The 24,772-nt window shown below is 45.7% G+C and overlaps 1 protein-coding gene across 2 annotated transcripts in view; it reads left to right on the top strand.

The window, feature by feature from the left end:
* GALNT13 (polypeptide N-acetylgalactosaminyltransferase 13) overlaps positions 1 to 24,772 on the top strand; it is a 134,641-nt gene that overhangs the window by 44,375 nt on the left and 65,494 nt on the right. For both annotated transcript variants that reach the window (XM_062004986.1, XM_062004985.1), the window contains exon 4: positions 10,231 to 10,399. In XM_062004986.1, coding sequence (XP_061860970.1) covers positions 10,231 to 10,399 — 169 coding nt within the window. The remainder of the gene's footprint in view (positions 1 to 10,230; positions 10,400 to 24,772) is intronic.

Raw genomic sequence — 24,772 nt, 5'->3', positions numbered from 1 at the left:
GCCAGTATCCATAAGGAGACTTTGCATCCACCCTAAATGGGATTGTTTTACAGAACCCTGATGTTCAGTTTGTTCTCTCACTCCAGACCTCACTGTACCTCTTCAGGCTTTGTGCCTCGAGGCCATCAGTGGCAGAGTGTAGGCATTTGATAGAGAGATACAAACTGCTGTTTTGTTCTGTGGTTTTTTTAGCAATCTTCTGTTGTCCTCTGCCTTAGTCCTTCTGCCTGTGTCCAGATGCTGCTCTGACCAGGCAGTACAGTGGAAGTGGGGGTTTTTTTGTTGTCTTTCCTCATTGCAGACTTTTCCCCACTCCTCCAGTTCCAGCTGGGCCATTGTTTCTTTTCCAGTTAAACTGCAGCTTGTGGGCAGTCCTCCCTGAGCCCTTGAGAGACTAGACTCTCTCATGTTAAGACTGCAGAGCCCATCTGTGTGGAGATGCAGCAAGAGGGAGGTCTGTGGCCAGGATCCTGGCTTTACCAACAAGTGCAGGGCTGGTGGCTTTGGGAGGAGAAAGCTCCTAGAACTGTAAAAATAGTGTTAAACTGCCAAGTAACCCAGCTCCAGCACCTCACTGGAAGGAGGAGATGCTTGCAGTTACATTTCATCCCCCAATGGGTGCTGAGGCAGTGGAGTGAGGCTATGCTCAGGGTACAGTGAAGTTCAGAGCATCTTCCTGTGTGCAGCTCTCTGTGTAGCCAACCTGCCTGGCTAAAGACAGCACACAGTATCAGAGAGGCCTGAGCACAGGTTTTCCTGAGGTTCCTGTGAGAATGAGACAAGTATGATTGATTTTATGCCTCATATTAGTATTGCAGTAAAATATAAATCAGTGATAATGAGGAAATGCATAATGCATAACCTGTGTCTGGAAGGAGCAGGTGCCTGTGCTGCTGGAGGCAGCGGGCAGGAGGAGAGGCAGCAGCTAGCCCTACTTGCCAGGTCCCACCAAAAGTCCTGCCTGCTTAATTTATCTAGTCCTCCTTCAATCAAAAGTTTATGACACACATTTTATCAAACTTCAAATTGTCACCTGCTAGGAAATACTAAACAGCAAGCCATTCACATCTTGTGTTCTACATACTCTGTGTATGGGGATGTCTGAGAAGACTTTGTGTATCAGGCACAGAGAAATTGCACGTGGCTTACACCTCTTTGGATACTTTCTTCCCTATATACTGACATCAATCTTATCCTCATCTAGTTGTTTTTACCTTTCCAAACAGCTATAATGTAATTACTTCCTCAGTTTCTCACAAAGTTGAGACTTTTTCCTCCCAAATCCTGGCAACTGCAGAACGAGGGACATTCAGGCTGGTGTCAGACCCTTAAACAAGCAGTTATCTGCTCCATTGTTCGAGAAGGTGCCATCAGGGACACCCAGCTGGCTTGGGCTGCATGGATGTGGGGTGATTCCTCCCTGCACAGGTGATACGTGACCCCTGCTCCAGGGTTCTAACACACCCCTGCAGAGAAAGATTTGAGAGGGCAGCTCACAGCCCCTGTGCTGAACTGAAGTTCTGAAACTCTCCAGTCTGATCACTGCTTCTTGGGGAAAGTGAGGTTTGCATCTGTAGTGGGGAAGTATATAGTGATATTTCCAACTTGGTTTAGAAATTTCAACCAATTAATGATAAATTAATAACAGAATCACAGACTCGTTTGGGTTGTTAAAGCCCTTGAAGCTGCTGCAGTCCCAGCCCTGCCCTCACCCTGCCCAGCCCAGCACTACCCCATGGCCCTCAGCACCTCAGCTCCACGGCTTTGGGACCCCTCCAGGGCTGGGCACTCCCCCAGCTCCCTGGGCAGCCTGGCACAGGGGCTGACACCCCTCTCAGGGAAACAGTTCTGCCTCAGCTCCAATCTCAACCTCCCCTGGGGCAACTTGAGGCTGTTTCCTTTTATCCTAAATATCTTCCCGACTAAAACCAGTTTCTGAACCAGGAAAATGCTTTGTGATGCCTCAGGTGTTTTTCATTGCCTGCAGTGCTTGATCACATTTGTACACAGCACCCACAGAATGCCCTCCCTTCTCAAGGTGTTTGCAGCCTGCTTGGTGGTTAAACTGCTGGTTCTGTGTCACTGAGGGTGCTGAAAGGCATCCTCTTCCTCCTTGTGCCTGTGTGGAACGAGCTGATGGCTGGGCTGTGCCATGCCTCTGGGAACACCAACAGGTTTTGGAGGGGTTCCCACCCAAGCTCATCCCGAGAAGGTAAGATGCAGGTGGGTGTGCAGGGGGTGACCAAGCTCTTGGGGGCAGAGCCAGCTGCCTCCACTACGTATTGCACCAGCAAAACAGCACTGTTAGGGTTGCAGGGTTGTTTGTTACTCCAAACCCAAGCGTAGGTGTTGCAAACAAAGTATAAGGAAGGAAGATGAACATTTGGAGTGAAAAAAACCCAACCAAAAAGAAGGCATGGATGATAAGTCTTTGTGTCTTCTGGGTGTTGGTATGCTTCTTTGTGCAACAGTCCCTGTGCAGTGCCTTTCCCAAACTGTTAAATAAATTGAATGCTTTGAAATCTATTGGGTGTTGCTTCACCCCCCTCCCAGTTCTTTATCTTGGATTTTGTGCTTTCTATTCTCCACTCTACCAAAGACCTCAGCACTTCTAATAAGCCCTTGTGAGGGGGTTGTTTTCATTTCCAAAGGAGGCCTATCTCTGCTGACAGATGATGAAAAATGTCTGCAGGCAGGATGTTGGAAAAATAGCATTTTCATTCTTTGTGGGCATGCTTTGTGTCAGTTCCATTATCCCCGCCTGCATCAAGATGGTCACTGAAGAGATGAGCTGTTAATTCTTGTGCTTGGAGGTAAAGCTATTTCTGAGGCACATTTGCTGCTGCTTCTTTTTTTTTTTCTCCTTTTTACAAAAAAGCACACTTGAAAAACATCAGCAATGTGCTTCAGGAAGTTACCAAGCCAAAGTGCTGAATCACTGCTGCTGCTTAGTTGCAACTATTAAGCAGAGTTAAGTGAAGCTGCTGCGGCGCATGCAGATGCCTGCTCCGGGAGGCATGAGGCATGTGCAGCTCCTTCTGCAGTTACACAGGTGTGACGAGGTGTGGAGCTCTGCAGAGGATTGTAGATTGCTTCCCTTTCAAGATCTTGAAAGGTAATGGCAGAAGAGTTCTGCTCCAAATTAAAGCAGCCTCATTTGCTTTGCTAGAGGGACGTGAGTTTGTGCCCTTGAAGGACTAAAGCTGTTTGGTTTGTTTGGCTCTTTTTTTTCTCTTAGGCTTGAGCCAAACCAAGCTCATTTCATTGAGTGAAACCACTGGGTCAGAAAAGGCAGGTGAGAATGCTTTCAGATATGGTTTAGCTTCTCTGTGGGGAAACTAAATTAGATAATTCTACAGCTTGGGAAAGCAGGAAGCAAAGAGGGATAAACCGAGGATTTGTAAAGGCATAAATAGAGAAGGTGGATGAGGGATTCGCTGTGTCTCCCAGGGTAAAAAGCAATGAAAATGTGAGACAGCAAATCCAAAGCAAATAAAAACGACACTCTTTCCTTTGACAGCAGTGCTCAGTTAAGCCATGCAGTTCATTGTCAAAAAGATGGATTTGAAAGGGAGTTCACTTGAGCACCGCGGTCTGAGCACAGCCCCCACCTCAGCAAAGCAAAGTCTCTGCAACAGTTGTTTTAAAACCTTTGTCTTTGCTGTTCTGCCCTAATCTGTCAGTTGCTCTGAGACAGTATGCTGAGCCAGACAGACCTTTGTCCAGGGAAGGATTTGTCACCTTGTGATTCAATGGAGCCTTTTCCAGATGGACACAAACCAAAGGAAGGTTTCTGGGTTTGGTTTACAATGGTATAGACTGGGAGAGGCTGAAGCCACTTCATGAATCAGGTGTGCTGTTGATATTGTCTGTTCCTATGCTTTTCATAGTTCTGTTGTAAATTACCTGACAAGCATATTTTTCTTGATTTGCATGCTGAATCATCAGCACAGGATTTGGTTTTGGTTGGTAGAAGCCTGAGCTGTTCTGTGCTTCTCCTTCTCTGGCTTTAGCCGAGATTCCCCCTTGCTCAGTTCTCCATGCGTACCCCTGAATGTCCACCTGTGCTTAACCCTTTAATACTGTCAGAGAGCAGCAGTTCTCCAGTTGTTCTGTGTTTAGCTCATGAACATTCTTTGATTTCCTCAGGCATACCAAGGTATAACTCAGTAACTTCTTTTGTTGCTTGGGTTTCATCAGTTTCCTTGAAGGGCTGTGCCAGCTCCATCTTCAGAGCCTGAAAGTAAACATTTCAAACTAACCACCCCACACTGAAACAAAAACCCAACCTCCTACATCTGCTGTGGCTGCTTGAGCTCCAGTTAATTGTGTCCTGTGGTGTGGGGAAAGCTGAGGTGACCCTCTGAGCTCCACTTCCATCCCTGTCCTTCTCCCCTTCTCTTTCTTTCATCGTACGTTTAAGTGATGACAAGGAGACTGCAATTTCAAGTTCATTAATCAGTTTGATTTACAGAGAAGAGGAATCTAGGTCTCTATTTTGTTAAGGTTTTTCACAGAGGGAATTCATAGTATAAGAAGATAGAGCTAATGCAGCCTTTGTGGGAAGGAGAAATGAGGCATTTGTCAAACGCACCTGGCAGCAGTGATAGGATTCATGTGACAGCAGCTATATGCAGCCATCCTTCTTGAAGTGTTGTTTACCCTTTAAGATGTGGATATGTGTATATATATGTACAAAAACCTGTATGTGTATGTATGTCATTACACAGATGTGTGAAAGTATATTTCTCCTGCCTTTTTACTGGACTGTCGTGTGCTTCTCAAGCTTGGTTTCATCTGTCGGGATGGACAGTTGTCTTTCAAACCTGCAGTACTGTGTTGCCCAAAATTGCCTCATACTGAAAGCAGTGTTAGTACCCAAATTATTTGAGCTCTGACTAGGAGGAGCTAATTTAAGTGACAGTAGTTTCTGTCTTCAAGGCATATGTGACAGAGGATCTCAGATTAGCAAAGCTCAAGTCACCTTGTGCTTTTTCAGAGTACACCAGGAGCACCTTCCAGGTATTGGTTCTGCTCATTCCTCCACAGCTGAGGTGTCTCTGGGTAAGGACAGAGCCATGAAAAATGTAACCTTTGCAGAACTGAAATATTTCAGTTTCTTCAGCTTTGCCTGGCAGTGGAGTATTTCCTGAAGTATTTGAGATAGCTGAAAAAAGAATTGTTTTGACATAGCATCATCTCGTGTAACTAGGACACAGGGAAGATATTTAATGAGCTTTGATGGCTGCAGAGGATTAAGACATTATTTGTAAATTCACTGAAGTATATTCAAGGGCTGTGTCAGAGAGACATTCATGTTTACAGAGCGGGCAAAAAGCTATTAATGATGGACTGAGACTCATTTCACTCTCTGAAGGGGGAAATATGGTCAAGGTAAGTTAACCTAACTGTCGGGATGCAAATGAGTTCAGGGGTCTTGGGCTCTACTTGTGGTCAAAACCACAGCCTGTCCCAGGGCTTAGAAACAACATCAAGTACAATAAGACACAATTGCCTGCACCTATGTCACTGAAGCTCAGGAAGGCATTGTTCAGTAAATAAAAACTCAATCAGATTATGGAGGAGTGGTGTGAAAGGCCAACACAAGCCCAAGGAGACCTGTCAGCAAGGCCAGGTCACAGTCTGAGGCAGGAATTGCCAGGGAGAGTGAAGTGTGCCAATGAGGTGTTGTGCAAGCATTAGCAGGGGGAGCAAAGCCTGGTGAGGAGGGCAGTAGGTTCTTCAACACAAAGGAAAGCAAACAAGAGCTGAGTCAGAGCTGTTTGGGGCTTTTTTTGGCGTTCTGTTTGCTTTTAGTATTCATGAAAGCTTTCAATTTAACAGCAGCAGAAACACTCCTGAAGTATTTAAGGAGCAGATCATAAGCTTATTGGTAGAGAGCCATCTAATTTTTGTATAGAAACATTAAATCCATCTCTTGGCTTCCATGCTGGCTTCAAGCATCCATCCCTGAGTTCCCCCTTGGGTCCCCATTCCAACTGCAAGTTACTTAGAATACATGCCTGAAGGTGAGTCCAAGTGCCTTGAAATGTGTCAGCAACGTCTTCTGCCTGTGGCTTTGGACCGGAGGGGCCACTCCTGATGGGGTCATGCAGCTTTCTGTGGGGTCAGTCACCTCTTTCCATTGATGAAAAAAGGCTGGAGGCAGCAGGGGTTGGAAAGTCTTGGACCTCTCCTAGTTGGAAGACTTGTGTCATTAGTTTTTTTGCAGCCCCTGTTTGTGAAGACCCTCCTTTGCACAGCACAGCACGGGGAGGGGGTTACTCACTGCCCAGCTGTTTTCAGTCAGCAAAGGAGGTGTAAAAGCTGTATAGAAAAGGTGGTTTGGACAGTAAATCCCCAGTGGTATTTCTGAAGGTGTGCTCCCTGAGGAAATTGCTTGCTATGCTCCTTTTAGCTTATAAACACACCAGCACAGGTGGAGTAATTCCTAATGAGCAGTGTGCATGTGCTGACTGTGGCCTCTTGTACCATTCATACTTTCTGAACTCTTCAGAAACAGATTTTTTTCTTTATCTTTCTAGATGAAGAGACTTTGTGTCACGTTGCTGCTCTCTAATTGAACAAGTGTGTGTGTGTGTGTGTGTACGTTTTGCATATAGTTTTTGGTAAGTTGAGGTTGCTGCATTTTAAACACAGCAGAATTAAATGTGTTCCTCTGTCACAGAGATATATAAGCTATGCTTGGGATGTCACCTGGTAATGTTTTTTGCTTGGAATAAAACCATGAGAGTGGAAAGGCTGGTTGGGAAATTCCTGATTTGTTTTGTGACAGACTTTAGGACAGGAAAAATCTCTTTGCAGTTCTGTGGTGATGGACCTTAACAAACAATAGAAGAACACAGAATCTTGTGGCAGAGATCCGTTTTGCAGATGAAGGAATACGTAACTCCTGCTTGCAAGCACAATAAGCAAAAGTCTTCAGGCAGAGTTGCATCTGAGCCCCTGTGATGTTACACTGCAAATGAGCTGGAATGCCTAATGAACCTACAGTGGAGCACAACATCCTCCTCAGCTCCCTTCCTGTTATTTGGGGTTGGAATATGAAACCCTTCACTGTTGGTATTCCACACATTTGAAGGGGGATTTAGTTTTCATTTATTTATCTTACTACAAGAAGAGGCAGCAAATTTACTGTCACAGTAACAGCTGTGCTAATAGTGGATTGCTTTTTTGGGGAGGGGGATGGGTTTTTTCTCCCTAAATATTTTAATGAAAAGTTTCCAATTTCTACACATGAAAATTGTCCCAGAGTATTTCAGCAGAAACTAAAAACACTTTGGTATGCTGCTTTAGTTTTTCAGAGACATTTGGTTTGAGTGTCTCATAGTCCTCTGCCTCGGGGTGCTTTCATGGCACATGGCAGGTGATGGCACAGGGTGCCTGCTGTCCCCTCTCCCGGTGTTCCCTACCTGCCTGTGCCAGCACAGAACATGGAGTGATGGTTCTCTGCCTGGGCAGACAGATGCTGGATGTGCTGATACTGCATTACAGAGAAGTGGTCCTTGTCTTCTGGGTAAGTTCTGTAAAGTCCTTGGAGCTGCTACGGACCCTTAAATACAGCTTTGGAGGCAGAAAATGAAGAATTCCTCTTCCAAAAGAGGATCAGACTGAAGGATGCCACAAGAACAAACTTGTCTCACCTTCTCATGGCTCCTTTTCCTTCTCCTCAGAGACATTAATTCCTTTTCTGAGTAATTCCTTCCTTTCCATACCTGTTTCATTTCTCAGGTTGAAAGACATTGGCCAGGCTCCGTTCTGTGGTCCTTACCTGTTGTTCCATGCTCTCAGCAGTCCAGCTGACTCTTTTTGCCTGCTCTCTGCTGCTACTTAGATAAATTCATGCCCTCTGCTTCTTCCAGCAAGAAGGAGGCAGAATTTATTTGCATAACCAGCATTTGCATCTTGAGGGACTAGCTCTTCAGCTTGCAGTCTCTGAGGAGTTCACCGTTGCTCCGGGAAGTGATGATCTAGCAGGGTTTAATTACCAGCCATTAATCCCACAGGCCTTGTGTCCGTATTAACCGTGCCATAAATGCACCTTAGGAGATGTTGTGAGAGGGGTTTCACAGCGTGTGTCCCGTAGGGTTGTGGGTGTTGGTGTGCAGTGCAGATTCCCAGGCAGAGTGGGTGAGGTGTAGCTGCAGGGAGGCACAGCACGGCCACGTCCACCTTGTGCTTTGTTTCTTTACTTCTAAATGGTTTTGACTGAGATACACTCTCTAAGGTAAAATTCTGCCTATTGGGGGCCATATCTAGCAGTGCAGATATTCATTCCTTTCCCAAAGCCAGGTGAGAGGAATCAGCAGATGTGACAAAAGGGATCCACCAGCATCTCTGGCCTGCCGCTGGTGCTGATGCCACAGCCTGTTTGGCTCCTGGGAGGATGCTGCCAGCCCCGATAGACGTTAGGCACGGAGCCTGTCGTCCTTGGGGAGCCACGTCAGGCACAGAGGGCTTTGGAGGCACCATGCTGGAGGTTTAAGCCTCTGCCCAATGGCAGTTTCATCTTTGTGTGTCATCGCAGCGAAAGCTCATCGTTCCTTCCCGTTGCAGCGTGTAAAGGGAAGGATCACAGGGAAGGATAAAACGTGTCTCAGATGAGACTGTGAAATGTTCTCTGCTCAAGTGAAGCATAAACCAGAACTGCAGAAACAAAACTCTGTGGCCAGAGTCTCTAATATTTCTTTTCTTAAAGCCTTTTAAGTAGATTTCTGGCAGGTTGTTCCAGCAAGCCCTGATGTCTGATCTGCTTGGGCAAAAAACATGTCTGTGCATTGTGTAGAAAAGGCTTTATTCTCTCAGCTTTTTTACTTGTGCTTACAGAAATAAGTGCTTTAATTAGTCTTCAGCTGGCAGAGAAGCCTTCATGAGTAAATCTTTCAGGACATTAAGCCTCAACTTTGATTCTAAGGCTGAAAAATGCATGCAATGGCAGAAAAATAAACCCAAGATGTCTCTGTTCAGGTACAACGGTGGTATTGTCATAGAAATGCACAGCTTGAAAGGCACCATGAGCATCAGTCACTGCCCAGCACGGTCTGGGCAGCCCCAGCAGAGCTGCGGTGGCGGGAGGGCTGAGCTCTGCTGATGCATGAGAGGAGCAAGTCACAGTCATTGCTGTAGGCAAATGAATCAGTATTAATTAATCAGCCTTGGTCAAGAGGCTGATTTCAAGTGTGAATGTAAAAATTAGGTAAAAATTCAGGTGTATAAGGGCTGGAAGGGACCTGGAAAGCTCACCCAGTGCAACCCCCCTGCCAGAGCAGCACCACCTAGAGCAGGGCACACAGGGACTCACCCAGCTGGGTTGGAATGTCTCCATGGAAGGAGCCTCCACAGCCCATCTGGGCAGTTCCAGTGCTCCCTCACCTCAACAGGGCAGAAGCTTTCCCTTGTGTTTATTTGGAGCCTCTTCTGTTGCAGCTTTTGCTTTAGAATAATTATTTGAATCATTTGTATACATGGGATAGTCCCTTTCTTTTCATGTCTGCTTCCTGAAAAGGCAGTCTGTGTAGTGTTTGTTTGTGTCTGCTTTGGATGAGGTGATGCCATAATTTTCCTTGAAGTTCAAAATTGACTGTGTAAATATTTCTCGAAGCCATGTGTGTGAAAGATGCACTGTCAGGGTGGAGATACTGCTGTTTTTCAAGATGGATTATTTTGTCCCTAAAGAGTGATTGATTTCCTTGCTTTCAGGGATGGGTTGATGCTATCACATGCCAGGCTAAAGCTAAATATCATACACTTGTTCTTCAGATATTTTCTAGAGCTATCAAAGTTTTCTAAACCTTTCTGTCTGCAGAGTCGTCTGGAGAGTCTAGTGCTTTGCTCTCTAATCCTGGTGTGAATCTCTTGAGAATAGTCATTTACTGTCACTGTGGTTACAACCCAAATAAACCCATTTTGGTGTGCTGCCTTGTGACTCTCAAGACGTTCAGTTTGAGTGTCTCTCAGTCCTCTGCCTCATGGTGCTGCCAAAAGCTGCAAGTGGCCAAATCTGGGTTATTTTAAAACCTCTTGGAAAGGAGCTAGGTAAAAAATTGGATCCAAATAGAGGTTTACCTCACAGTGGAGCACAGACAGAAAATTGTGGTTGGATTTTTGGTAACATTCCTTGTTGAACACCAAAAACTGTTGAGCCCTGTTAGTGAGGGATAAAACTGCCACCCGCGCGCTAAAAGTTGGCTCCTGTGATTTGTGTTGCAGCTGTTATTTCTCGAAACCAAGAAGGACCTGGAGAGATGGGAAAGGCTGTGCTCATCCCAAAGGATAACCAGGAGAAGATGAAAGAGCTCTTTAAAATCAACCAGTTTAACCTTATGGCCAGTGACTTGATTGCCCTGAACAGAAGTTTGCCTGACGTGAGACTGGACGGGTGAGTCCCTGGTGCCCTCGGCAGAGCCGTGGCACGAGCTGCACGAGACATCCCGAGGTTAATTAATGGATGTTATTACTACAGAAGCTGTTTGAAAGTGTCAGGGCTTCCTGGTTCTAGATGGGGCTTCTAATGCAAACTTTCTCCAGGAAGGAGTCACTGCGCCACAGCCGTAATTACCCGGTGCCATTGCTTTTGTGAGCAGCTCACAAGTTGTTGACTCAGGGTAATCAGTTTGCATTGTGGCGCAGAACAAAACACCCTCCCACGTGTCTTATCACCTGGGAGAATTCAAATGTTCCTTTTTCAGGGAAAACTTTATTTCTGAGGGTGGAAAATGATAAAATCATCAATACCTGCTTTATAAATTGTCATAACTATGCTGTCGGCGTTTAAAAGCTGACATTTTAATGCTGATAAAGAGAAGCTGCTACCAGGGCCAAAACCTACCTGCAGGATGTCGTTTTCTTTTGGGTTTATCCAAAGACGTTTGCAGAACAATCAGAATTTTATGGAACATCTTTCCAAGTGTTTTGCAGCAATATCAGAACTGCTTGGAGTCTTGTGCTTGGAGTTTTGGGGGGATTTGTTTTTACGCCTGGTAACTTCCAATAAGCCTGAAGCCTGTGTGGTGGCTTTGAGACTGTGGAGTAGCTTTGGGGAGCGTTTCACAAAGTCCATTCAATTATTATTAGTGGAATTTACAGAGTAATTTTTCCAGTCCCAAGAGTGGGCTGTGTTTACACGTGAATTTAATGTGATGTGGCCATTTAAGTCGAGGTTCTGATGCTGTCTAAAGAGCCTGGAACACGTTATGGTACATCTGAAAAAAACCCCAAACCTAGGTCTGGTTTGTGTGGTGTTTTCAGCAGTCAGAGAGTTTTTCTCGTGCCTCCCAGTAGCACTGTCAGCGCCAGCTGATGGAATAGGCTGTCAAGCTCATGTTATTTGACTTGAAGCTTTTATATAAAGGGCCATTCTCCTAAGAGTCTTTAGCTGAAGTTGCAGGTGTGGAGAATCATCCCAACTTACATAATTTTGGAGGTAAACATTTAGAGGCTTAATTTCTACAAAAACTTGGTGTTGGTTGACTTGTATCTTTTTCCATTTCATTTCCCTCCCCCCCCTGTTCTCCTTCAGCTACATAAGTGGTCTGATTTCTAGGTAGTGCAGCTTGTGAAAAATAAGAATGTATGACAGTATAAGCCTAGCTAAATATGCCCAGTTGGTCAGGTCTTCTCAAATCCCCCTCTCCTTCTGCTTCTTAAACCGAGATGTCACCAAGCATGATCGTTTGTGATCTGATGGTGCCGAGTTCCCGTCCAACAGCAGCTCAGATCACTGCCTGCAAACACCTGTTCCAGGGAACGGAGGCATCGGGAAAGCTTTATTGCCTGTGTGTTCTTTATTGCCTGCCCTTCACAAGAGCATCCAGGGTAGTCGTGAATAGCTGGTGGAGCTGACTTTGGTGCTGAAATGATTCCAGCAGATGTTGCCTGCACCTCTATCCTGAAGCCTTTGCAGCCAGAAAGATGCAAGACCTAGGTGTTGGACAGCCCAGAGCAAGGATGGCACTTGCCATCTTGGTTTGTTTTGGGAAGCTTTCTCCTTTCCCTGAGAGAAAGCACTGGAAAGAAAGTGCTTGTTTAAGAAACAGGTAAAATGTTCAACTCAGTGAATAGTTCTGCTCAGTCTAAGGGAGATGAGCTATTTGATACTGAGGGAAATCTATCTAAGTGCATTTTCTTGATGAGCAGAAGTTTCCCATTCTGTGTTGAAAGGACAGAAAGTATGATGGGATTCAGAAAAAAAACCCAATTTTCTGTTCTCATTTTCCTCTTCAGACAGATGCTTTCTCTACATATTCTGTCCTTAGGGAGTGCTAAATTGTTCTGAGAGGCAATTTATAATGCTTTGCTATTAAGGATGAATATGATTTCATGGTTAATATATTTAGTGTGTGACAGACATGTTTTTACTGATGTGAGGGACAGAGGCATCCAGCTTGCTCTGGGTCTCCAGCTCACTCTGCCTTCCACATTATAAATGCAAGCTTTTCTTTCAGGGGCCAGGAAGCTTTCTGTGGCAAAATCAGATGAATAGAAGAAAAGGAAATAAAACCTATCCTTGCTGGCCCTGCTGTCCAGTGGGAAACCCATGCTACCTCATGTAGCTGTGGTCACTGCTGTGTTACGAGGAATCATGAACCGGTGGGGAGAACAATGCTATCAGGCTGTAAATGTGTTAAATCAGTGCATTGGCTGTGAAGCAGCTGCACAAATTCCAGCAGCAAACTTGAGGCCAGAAGGACGAACCTTTTCAGGAAGACCATGAGGGGAAGGCTGACTGGTTGTGGGGCAGTGGCAGAAGGGGACCAGGATGAGGTCAGGCTGTGTCAGTGCTGGGAGATGAGACTGGCCCCATGGAGCTGTGTGTTGCTGCTGGATTCTGGGCAGATGGTGTGCTGGAGCAGGCCAGGCGGCTCTCTGCTTCTGTAGTGGATTGAAGCAACGAGGGGTATTCATACAGAGGTGATAAGCTGTGGGCAGGACTTCCCCTTTTTATTGTATCTGTCAGATGTGGATGTTCTACTGCATGTCCACAGCGTGTTGGCGTTTCTCTGCCGTGCCGTTATGTTGCAAGCTCTGTCCCGACTGCCTGGGCAAGCGATTAAGGATGATGTGTCCTTGGAGTTGTGCAGGGATCTCCAGGGATGGAGAGCAGTCACAACTATGGACAGCACTCCTGAGCACTGCTCCTCTTTTCTGTCTGGCATGAGGTGTCCCAGGCAGAGGCAGCAACTTTTGGTCTTGGGCTGGTTTCAGATTGAGATGTTGGAAAAGAAAAGTCTTGTAATTTCTCATTCTAGAAAGTCATTTTTCAGTCATGTTATAGTACATCTGTTGACAAAGTCTTTGTGAAGAGGGCAATGAAAAAGGAAGTAATACACTGCTGTTGTAGCTTCTTTATTATAGTGAGATGTGTGTGTATATATTAAATACCTATAATATCCATATAATTAATCCATTTCCATTCAGTGCCTGGTCTGGCCTTCCTCATTCCTTTTCCCTCTTTGTTCCTCTCTGCTCTTTTTATTTCATGCAGGAGATTTTATCTCATTCTCCTGATGTGGATGTAACAGGCTTCTCTTGCTCTGCCAAGACAGCTGCTGTCTGCTTAGCACTTTGTGTGTACTTCTGGGAGTCAGTCTACAGTGTACAAACTCCCAGTAGGGATCAAAGATGCTCATCAGTCCTTTTCACTCTCCTCCACAGCTTGGTACTCATAACCCATAGCAACAGATAGTACCAGGGCTCTGCTTGTTTGTGCCTCCAAGTGATCAAAGCAGGGCTGTGGCAAAAGAAGGGGATATATGTAAGTGAGAAAGAATTATTTAAGAGGCAAAAACAATCTGAAAGAATGTTAATTTTGTCATATTAGCAGGTGAAAGAGCTCCTGAAACCTTTGACTCTGTTTCTCATTAAATGCTTGATGACTGTCAGTTAATTCTGGATTTACAGTGCAGCCACAGTTACTTAAGTTTGTGACATGAGGGAGGTTTTTTCCTAAGGTAAAAAATGCTAGGTTTCTAAATAGAGGTTTCCTTGCATGAGTTGCAAGAGGACAGGGAAGGCCTGGCTGACTAGTGAGACATTCCCTTTACAGTTTTATACAATGCAGTGTCTGTCTGTTGTCTCATCCTCCTCCCAAACAGGGGTGATTGTGAATAGACCCAACATGACTTGCAGACCTCCAAGAGGTAAGAGTTTGCTCTGACTTCTGTAGGAATGAGTTCTCTCATCAGGAGGCCACAAAATCCATCTCCCACGTGCTTTAAGGGAACAGGATGGCAGGATCGTGTTGCATCTCTGCTCCCATGTTGATATTCTAATTCCAGCTAATGGATGTGACTGTCACACTAACAGTTTAACTTGCTTCCCCTTACGTCTCGTCTGCCAGAGAACGTCCCTCGGTTGCCTGAGTTCTGCTGGTAATGGCCAACGTGAAGATTTTAATCAGTGTCAGCTCTAATTTGAAGTAGTTATTGATTAAACCTGAAACCCAATTTAATTCAACATCGAAATGTTCAATTTTGTTTCTAAGTATTTTCTCCGGCAAGGGAAGAAATCCATCTGCAATCTTTTCTGGATGAGTAAGGTTGCAAGTGCTGTGCTACAAATTGCTAACCCATTATAATTGGATTTCCTTATCACTGACACGTAGGTTGGAGTTAGCAGCTGCGCTGTGTTTGTGCGTGTGAGCACACGTCTCTCATCAGAAACAAACTCACAGTTCCATAGCTTCCATAGCACAGTGCCATAGCTTTCTCTTTGCTTATTCAAAGGAAAGCCCTTGCCAAGGGAGTCCTTGGGGTGGGGGGCAGAGGCTCAGGAAGAGCCTGTGAAACACCTGTGAAAATCCTGTAGTGCCTCCAACTCTGTGTTACAGGGCAGGAAGATTAGACTTTATCTTTGGTGTGAAACCCAGTTTGTTCTTTATGTGATTTAGCCCTGATAAAAGAGGGTGAATTGTTTGATTTTTGTGATGTTCACATCTAATCCATTTGTCTTGCACCAGAAAGAGTTGTATTAGAATTGTTTCCAGCTCTTAAGTGGTGGTGGATAAAGTACACCAGAGTCCCTTCACTGACAGTTATATCTGTGGACAGCTTCATAGAATTAAAAGCTCATTTACTTTTTAAGGTCTTTATTGTGCATGTGCAATTGCACATAGACAATCTATAGACCAACCATGAGCAAGTAAGCTCAGGGAGAAATCAGTCATTTGTTTTGGCTAGAAATTACTTGGAAATGAAAGTTTAGAAATGATTTCACGTTTTTTAGGGGGGAAAAATCACGCAGAGTGATGGTCAGTAGAGAAAGTACACACAGGCAGTGTGTATCAGATCCAAGCCAATTCCCAGTGTATAAACTGAATAAAGCCTGTTAAGGTCCAAAAAAGAGAAGTAATTCTTCAGCAATGAGAAGGATATTTTCACGAGTCATCAGGTGGCTCCTTAACTGGTTTGGTGACTTTCATTTGTACTTTCATGTAAGAAAAGGAATAATTAAAATCTATTGCTGTTTCCCTATAGAATCACAGGATCCCTCAATGATGGGGCTGGGAAGGGCCCTGCAGAGCTGCTCCAGCCCCAGCCCCTGCTAAAGCAGGTTCCCCTGGCTCAGGGGGCACAGGAACGTATCCAGGTGGGGTTGGAAACCTCCTGAGCAGGAGCCTCCACACCCTCCCTGGGCAGCCTGGGCCAGGGCTCCCTCACCTCAGCACCAAAGGAGTTTCAGATGGATTGGTCTCATGTCAGGTCTACCTCTCCTTCAGCAGCTTGTCTCAGCACAGTTACCCTGTGTACCTGCAGACTGATCCTGACCCCTGCCTGCAGAGTCCACCCAGTGAAGTGGCTCTAACTCAATTTTCTGATTTAATAGTACAAGGCTGCTCGAGCATGAAATTGCTTCCTTTGTGCAGAGCCCTCCCCACGCCTGGCACGGCAGGGCTCAGGAATGGATGCTTACTGTGGTTGTGGTTGCTGCTGTTGGCCCCAGCCACTTGTGGCAAGGACCAAAGTTCAGCTTTTATATGTGCCTGTAAGGGGCATGTGGGAATGAGTCCCCAGATTCATCTGACAAGGGAGACAAGCCTGCAGATTTATATTCAGCAGCAAGAAAAGCTAGACGTAGTTTCTTTACTAAAACAAGAGTCATTAGGGATTAAAACATGTTGTGATGCTTTTTGTAAAGAGGATGGGCAGTGAGAGCAGCAAATGCTGGTCCAGCCCTGCAGCCTGTTAGGTGGTGCTGCAACAACCAGATCGTCAATGTAAGTTCATTGCTGCAGGCAGCTGAGCATCGAACAGTCAAAGCAATAAAACTCCTCGGTGTAGGTTTTAGCAGCAGGTATGGAGATGGTTTCAGCATCACAGGGTGTCTCCTATTAACACTGAGCAGAAATAATGACCAGTGAAATGTGTCTGCCAGTGGCATTTCGGGCCCTGGAGTGGAAGCTCTGGCCACCACCAAGGCAGACATCTGTTCTGCTGTGCCTGGTCGTGGTGGATGTAACACTGTGCCACTTCTGTTTGGGGTATCTGTCCCACTCTGCTGGCAGTATGGTCTTGTTTTAGGAAACTCCCCGTGGCACGTACAGAAAATTCACTTCATTGCAAAGGACTAAGCCTATCTCAAACTCCATTAAAAATGTATGCTTTGTTTTGGCAAGTAAAAAGGCAATAAAGAGAAAATCAGTAGCTCCTCAGTAACTTCTGTGGCAGCACGTGTGGGCTGGAGAAAGCACTTGGGATTCTGAAAACTCTCTTTGGAGACTTCCAGGAGTGTTCTGGCTTACTCCAGTAGGCTTGCTTTGTAGCACAGGACTGATGTGTGGGAGCAGTGTGAGGAGCGGTGGTGTGCCTGGAGGTTTGGGGAGGACCGGAGGGTCACCAGGCTTTTAGCTGATTTGTTGTGGTCATTTTCTTGCTGGGAATTCATTTTGGGGAGGAAGCTCTGAATCCAGCACGTGGATAACCTGCTTTTCCAAGCATAGCATGTAGATTTAGCTTATAACTGTAAGCAGACCCTGAATGAAGAGCTAAGTGTGCCATCGCTCTCATCTTTGCTTCATGTCCTGCAGAATTTCCCCCTTAGCTGAGGGCCCCGGAGCTCTGTGAGAGCAGAAGCACGTGAAAATGATTCATTGTTTCTCACACCCTTTACTGCAGATATGAAGGAGAGGTTTTTGGGTATTCAAAGGTGATACTTGGAGTATCTAACAAACATTTTAAAAAGTAGGGAGGAGGTTTGAGGTGAGCTTGGTGAGTTTCAAAGGCAATTCAGCAGTGATATAATTAAAATTGGCACTGGAAATGGAACAAAATTAATGATCAAAAACCATCCAGGAAAGCCTGGTCTAATCAGAACTCTAATTTCCAATACAGATCTTTGATTTTTATTGGAAAAAGTGGAGAAAGTACAAAGGGGCCTCTAGTATAGTCCCCTGAAAAAGGAATAGTCCTCTCCACGCTGTTTTGTGCTTTTAAAGATGCTGTGCTGTGCTTTTCAGTTCTTTGTCAAACACGAAAGGAACTCTGAGCGTGTTGTAAATGGCTGCTGAGGTAACTTCTGAAACATTAGAACAGAGTTTGGGGTTGAGAGTCCCCAAGGCAGGCTTGATATCCAAGGCAATGCCTGAAGCTTTATGAGCAGCAATAGCTGAAGGTGTGAGTGAAGGGCCTTTCCTCCTACAGACTGAAAACCTATTTATACTCTGGTGAATGACCAGAGAACAATTTTCCTAAGATATATTCACACCTGTCATCTGCTGGACATAAAAATGGGTTAGCTTTGGAGTGTTTCAGCACGATGAGATTTAGTAAGGCAATGTGGATGCAGTTCCAGCACAGCCCCGCTTTCCTCTGACTGAAACAAATCTCTCTTCGATTGTTTTCCACTTACCTTTCACTTGCATACATTCCAGTTGAAAATATGAACTGATGCAACTTAAATAGACTTATTAAAGTGTAGCTGAAAGCTGTGTGCATCGAAGTGCTGCAGCAGAATCTATGACAAGAAAGCACACTCTTCCTCTGAGCTGTGAGCGGTCATTCTCCACAGAGGTGCTTCTGTGGCTGTGGCAAAGAGGAGACATGGCACATCAAGCTCACATTAACACAGTCCTGGCAGGGAGTTCAAACACTCAGACTGCCTTTTCTTCTCTTCATCAAATATATTCCATTTTTCTGCCTGCAGCTTTCCTAAGTGACTTCCAGATTTTATTTAAACTGGATGGGGGGAGACTATTTCAGGCAAGAGAATTGGCACAGTGCAAGAGTTACCATTTTAGAAAGAAATGGTTTCCCTGCAGAGCTGCCCCAGCCCCTGCTGCAGCAGGTTCCCCTGGCTCAGGGGGCACAGGAACGTGTCCAGGGGGGGCTGGAAACCTCCCGAGAAGGAGCCTCCACACCCTCCCTGGGCAGCCTGGGCCAGGGCTCCCTCACCCCAGCACCAAAGGACTTTCTCCTCCTGTGCCAGGGGAGCTTCCTGTGCTCCAGCTTATGTCCATCACCCCTTATCTTGTCACTTGAGACAACAAAAAGCCTCATCCTCTTGACAAACACTGTTTAAATACTCTTAAGTGTTGCTGAGGTCTCCCCTCAGCCTTCTCCAGACTAAAGAGCCCCAGGACCCGCAGCCTTTCCCCATCATAAAGATATTCCAGTCTCCTCAGCATCTTGCTGGCCCTTCAGTGGCCTCTCTCTAGAAGGAGGAGCTTGAAGGAGAAGTTTCTGTTACAGAAGTATTCTGTAAATGTGGTTTTCTGTCAAAGTGCTGGCCAAGGGCCTGGCTTTGGAGAGGTGTGCAGGGTGTTTGAGCAGCTCTGATGGCTGGACGTAGGCCAGTGTTGCATTTGGCTTCCCCTGAGGTACTTGGTGTTTCCAGAGCACTTCAGCAAAGCGAGTTGGGGGGTTTGGTTACCATTCTTTATGGAGGGCAAGCAGAAAGGGTCTTCCATTACTGCTGAATGTTGACTATTCCTAATATTCCCCTAGAGGGAGGTGGAAATACTTTGAGTATTTACAGACTGAAATACTTTGAGTATTTCCATGGGTATTCTGCTAGGATAATGCAAAGTCCAAGTACACTCGTGAAAGCCAGGTACAGCAGAGCACAAACAACATCCCTTATGTGCTATTAGCATAGAATAACGCCTCATAACATGCTCTGGCATGGAGTCTGTATGCACTGATAGGATTTGGCAGCTTGAGAGGTATCTGAACGTGATGGTGGCATATCGCAGGTGTGGAGGGAGGTAAAGAAGCACAAGTGGCTGCCAGCTGTGCTGAGAGATGCTTTCAGGGTGATGTGTTCCTCTCCACAGAGGTGAGCAACACCTGGGCATTGAGACCACACGTGCTGACTGTCCCTCAGGGGTGCTGGCACGAGGGGGTTCAGGCTTTCTGTGTTTCAGAATAACAGTAGGTCTGCCTGAGTTTCAGCTCTTGCACCACAGAGTGATGCAAGAAATGCTGTGACTCAACAGACAGGTAGGTGCCCAAGATGCCAGTGCTGGTGGTGGGTGCTGATGGGACCATCTCAGGCTGTTACTGAGTGTTTCGTGAGGATATCCAGCAGCTCAGGGACTATGAGACTGCTGAAGAAACTCTTCCCAAGGCAGGACCTCACACGGCTGTGCACTGACATCACACTGTGAGGTTCCAGGGCTTCTTCAGCCTTGAGCTGTGGTTGTTCATATGGCAAAACAGGAACAGGCTGCCTGGAGGGGTTGTGGAGTCTCATTCCTTGGAGGTCTTCAAGACCTGCCTGGACACGTTCCTGTGTGATGTGATCTAGGTGGAATCTGCTTTAGCAGGGAGTTGGACCAGATGATTTCTAAAAGTCCCTTCCAACCCTACCATTCTTTGAGAAAACCAGCGTTGCTGTGACATGCTGCATGCCCTGCTGAGAGGGAAAGGTGCCTTTCTTCTGTTGGCAGTCCAGGTTTTTTTTAAGTGCCTTATTGCAGTGTGAGCATTGTGCTACAGAAGACAGGCAACTAAGCCACACCAGCTACCAGGTGTGAGACTTAAACACCAAAATAGCCTGCAAGTCGTCTACCATGATAAGCAGTTTCATCATCTTTTTCAGGGAGCACCTTGCTGTTCATTTTCATTGGGAAGGTGCTGGGAGGGGGATGAAGGATGGTGACAGGCAATTACAGATGATGTGGCGTGGTGCACCCTTGTCTGGTCTCTGTCTGTTGGAGCTGTCAGTCCTTTCAGGTCATCCCTCCGCTTGCCTTTCAGAGAAAACTTCTGTGGTGTTAATCAATACACAATCATGAACTTTGGGAAGGCTTTTGACAGGGTTGTATAGCTGAGCTGGAGTGCTTTGTTGCTGGGACAGCTTTCGAATTGAAATCCCTGAATTCAGAGTCATCAAGGCACAGCTGAGGTCACCCAACATCTGCTGAGAGCCCTACATTAAAAATATTAGCATTGAAGATGTCCCATAAATACTCGAGTTTCCCTGTGCTCATCTCAGGACTGGTAAATGCTTTCCTGAGAAGTGGCACGTGAGACATCGTTCCAAATCAGAGCACACTGACATATGTGGAGTTTAGTACCTGTGATGGGCTGTTTCAAGGTGAACTCTTCCACTTGGTCTAAAATTGTTCTTGATCGTTCTTCAAAACTAACATGTGATGCTAAATTAAAGCAGTGAAACAACTGCAAGGTGTAAAGTCCCCTGGAAGGTAACCACATCCATAACAGGATGAATTTAGTGATTTGATTGACTTTGTAACTTGTGATGTTTTGGCACTTTGCTCAGCTGCAGCCCTGTCATTTTTAACAGGCACTTTTGCAGAGGATCTTGCTGCATAATGATAAATTCATCGCTTCTGCTTACGCCAGGCTTTGGTACAGGCTTTCATGTGCGTTACTGTGAAACTAGGAGTGAGTTTTTCTCAGGTCTTGACCTTATGCTGTGTCTAACCACTAATGCTGTAGGCATGAGGGATAGGGGCTGCCTTGGACCAAGAGATGGTTTGTGGTTGCATGAGCTGGTGTTAGTCATCAGTGCTCAGGAAGTGCGATGCACTAATCATTGCTGTGGTGAACTGCAAGTAGGAAGCAGGTGCTTGTAGTATTGCCTTTGGGGCTGGGGGGAAGCTTCTGCCTTGTCCAGCAACTTTCTCAAATCATCCTTTGGCTTAGATTCAGCTCACAGATGAGAATTCATGAGGTAGTAGGTGATGTTCAAGACTGTCATATTATCTGGAAAGAAAAGCAGCAGCAGGTTGTGGTATGACAAAGCAGGTTTTTTAACTGGATTCATTCTAAAAATGCAGGGATTTAATGGGGAAAGAGCCAGGAACAAGTGCACAAAGAGAAATTACTTGTCACTGAGGCTAAGGGGGAGTGAGGAGCTCCCTTAGGTTTCTTTCAGATGTTACCTACTTACTGCACACATTAATGGTTTTGCACAGTCATCAATCCTTTATAAATACTGGAAATTGTGACTCCAGTGCAATCTAGTATTGCATCAGTGCAGTCAAGAATATTGTTCATTGCAAATAGTAAATACCCTTCTGTGAGGAGACACAGCTTGCTAACCTACAAGGGTAAGTTGGGGTTCCATACTTGTGTGTATATATAGGTCTGTATGTATAGAGAAATACAACTGTGTATGTACATGCTAATAGAAATACATATGAAGCTGTTTGTGTTAGATACCTGAACAACTATGCTGCCACTGCTGTACCTGTGTCGTGAATCAGAACATCAGTATGAGTTCAAAGCAGAGACAGAGATGCGATGTCGTTGTGCCTTGGCACACATTGGCTGGTTTTCACTCAACTCAGAGCAATTTTCATGACTACTTGATTCACTTTAAAAGCAGTCATTGGCTGCTCCACAGCGAAAGCCACAGTCCTGCAACAGACTGTTCCCAGTGCCCCATTGGCACCAGAGTGTAGGTAAGTGTGGGCAGGTGAAGGAGTCATACCAGTGGTCTGTGTTACCAGACTGTTCTTTAGGGGTCTTAATCTTTTGTGTCTTCACCAAAGCAAAGCAATAAAAGGTAATGACTAAAGAATCCCAAAAATCCCCCCAGTCATATAAACTGCAAAGATTTTACTCAGTTCTGTATGTCTCCCCATGCATTGTATTACAAACACAACAGCATGACTGGTAGACAGTAGTGAACAGTCTGGGGTTTTTTCCTCTCTGAATACTTTGCACAATCCTCAAGTTATTTCCTAGAGAGCTTCAGCACAGTTGTGGAAGGGATAAAATCTCCCTGCATTGCTCCACGCTCACGTAAGTCACACACAGCGATGGGAAGGGTGGTAAGGAGGCAGAGTCTCCCTCTGTTTCCATGTTATTGATCTTGGAAAAGATGTTTTTCCTTACATTTAAACAGCTGTGTTTACTTCATGTGTATTCATAAAGTAACATCTGATGACTGCATGAGAAAAAACCAATGTTTCTGGGAAAGTGTTTCCAGTGTCAGAGTATGGTGAACAATCAGTGTGCATTGTAAACAGTGCAGGGGTGGTGGAGAGGGAGCCCTTGTGTTTGATAGCGTGTGAGTAGCAGATGACTTATTTATCGCTGCTTCAGCCTGTGGCGTGTTTCTGAATTGGAGAAAATGCAGCGTGAGTCACTGCCATCGTTTCAGTAAAGGGACCTGCAAGATTTCTGTTTTCTGTGCACTTAGGAACGCTTTCAAGTGAGCAGAGTGTTAGGCAGGGGGTGTTTGGGGCTGAAGCGCTGTCAGAGGTGGGCTGCAAGGGCAGAGTGGAAATCAGTGGCCACTAATCCTTCCCTGGGAAAGGACACGGGGCACTGCAGGATGCAAATCCCTGTGGCATTACCCTGTGACATTCAGGGAGGTGAGTTATATAATGGTGGGGGTTGGAGGAGAGCTCTAGAGCTGCTCCAGCCCAAGCCCCTGCTACAGCAGGTTCCCCTGGCTCAGGGGGCACAGGAACGTGTCCAGGTGGGGTTGGAAACCTCCCGAGAAGGAGCCTCCACACCCTCCCTGGGCAGCCTGGGCCAGGGCTCCCTCACCTCAGCACCAAAGGACTTGCTCCTCCTGTGCAAGTGGAACTTCTTGGGCTCCAGCTCATTCCCATCACCCCTTGTCCTGTTGCTGGACGCTACAGAAATCCTCCTGACACCCACCCTTTAGGTACTTATAAGTGTTGATGAGGTCCCCAAATTAGTCACATGTGTGTGGATCACAGTTGTTTTCCATTGCACATCTTGTAACTGGTGATGGGAATTACTCTGAGAGCAAGAATAGTGATTATACACCAACTGTGTGGTTGTGTTATTACCTAAGCTTATTGTTTGACTTTTAAAGTGAATCAAATGCTCATGAAAACTAGTCAATGTCTGACTTCTGCCAGAGAACAGAGGTGTGTCTTCCCATGGAGAGCAGCCTCAGCCTCGTGCCAGCTGGTATTTCAGGATCTGCATCTCCTGCTTGCCTCCTTACTTTGTCACCATCATCTTTAATGACCAGGCTGGACAGGGCAGGTTCCCATGGAGCAGAGCTGTTGCTGTTTTGCTAGAATATTCTTTAATGCTTCTGCCCTGAAATGTTACTGGTCATTAAGGTGAGGTTAACATCTTGCTGTCCTGTGATACTTCATGTTTCTCTTTCAGCCAAAGTGGCCAGAATAACTTGGCTTGTCATAACCGGTGTTGTGCTTTAGAGGGAGCCCAAAAACTTGTACCAACCCTAAAGTATGCCTAAAAATCTCCTTAGATCTCATTAGTGGTTGTCAGCTGGGATTGCCAGGGCCTGTTGTTCACAGTGCTGATGCTACTTCACGCCTTGCCCCTTGGCCTCTGCTTCAAAACCAACTCTCCACTCGTGCAAGTGGGTTTCCAGAAACTCCCAGAAAGCAGAAAAGTCAGTTTTGTTGTGGAGCTACTGCTCTTGCAGTGCTTGTCTGCTTTTCCAGCTCTCTGTTCTTGTGTGTGTGGTGGAGGTCAGCACAGAGCACAGCTTGCCATCCAGACTGGACTCAACAGTTGGTGGGTTAAGTGCTGCAATAACATCTAATAAAAGCCAGGTACACTGTGGTTTCATGCTGTAACAGAGACAGAACACCAGCATTTACATTTTTCTGCTGAAGTCAAATGACTGCAATTTAAAAGGGAAATAGATTTGATTTAACCATTGTGACATCAACCAACCCCTGTCCCTGTGTCCCTGTGTCTGCTATCTATAGCAGACCTACAGAATGAACTGGTTTGGAATTGAATAATCCTCTTCCAGAGAGGATAATCCTCTATGCAACTGTTTGTGACGCTGAGGAGAGGCACACGACAGAAGCTCTTGGTGTGGATAGAGGCAAGTGCAATGAAAAGAGAAGGATTCCTCACTTTATGGTGCAATACCTGGTGTGGAGTCATCATGAGAATTTGGAGAAGGATACATAGCAAGGATTCATGGATTTTTATGGGCAAATGTATGATGATTAAGGTTGGTCAGTCTACTGCAAAATGTAGAGCATGCCTGAGTGTCCTCAGCCCCTCCAGCCCCTAGCTTCTCTGGGCAAGGTACCCTGGAGAATAATGACAGTTAAAATACTGAACACCCTGGCAAATACTATGTGAGGATAAACATTCTACTCCTTAATATGCTGTTTGCACTACAAAATTGGTGTTTAACTGCAAAGAAGGGAGTAGCCCTTTTCCCCTTGTCTCCTTTCAGTGCTGCTGTGCATTTCTGAATATTTTCCAACAACCTTCTGCAGCAGTTCTTCTCCAGTCTCCAGGATTGTACCTGTTTTAAATGTAGTTAAAATCTAGGTGGACCTGCCTTGACAGAGGAATTGGACTGGGTG

Source organism: Colius striatus, chromosome 11 (genome assembly GCF_028858725.1).
Source record: "Colius striatus isolate bColStr4 chromosome 11, bColStr4.1.hap1, whole genome shotgun sequence".
Lineage (NCBI taxonomy): Eukaryota > Metazoa > Chordata > Aves > Coliiformes > Coliidae > Colius > Colius striatus.
This window is presented reverse-complemented; position numbering and strand designations above follow the sequence as displayed.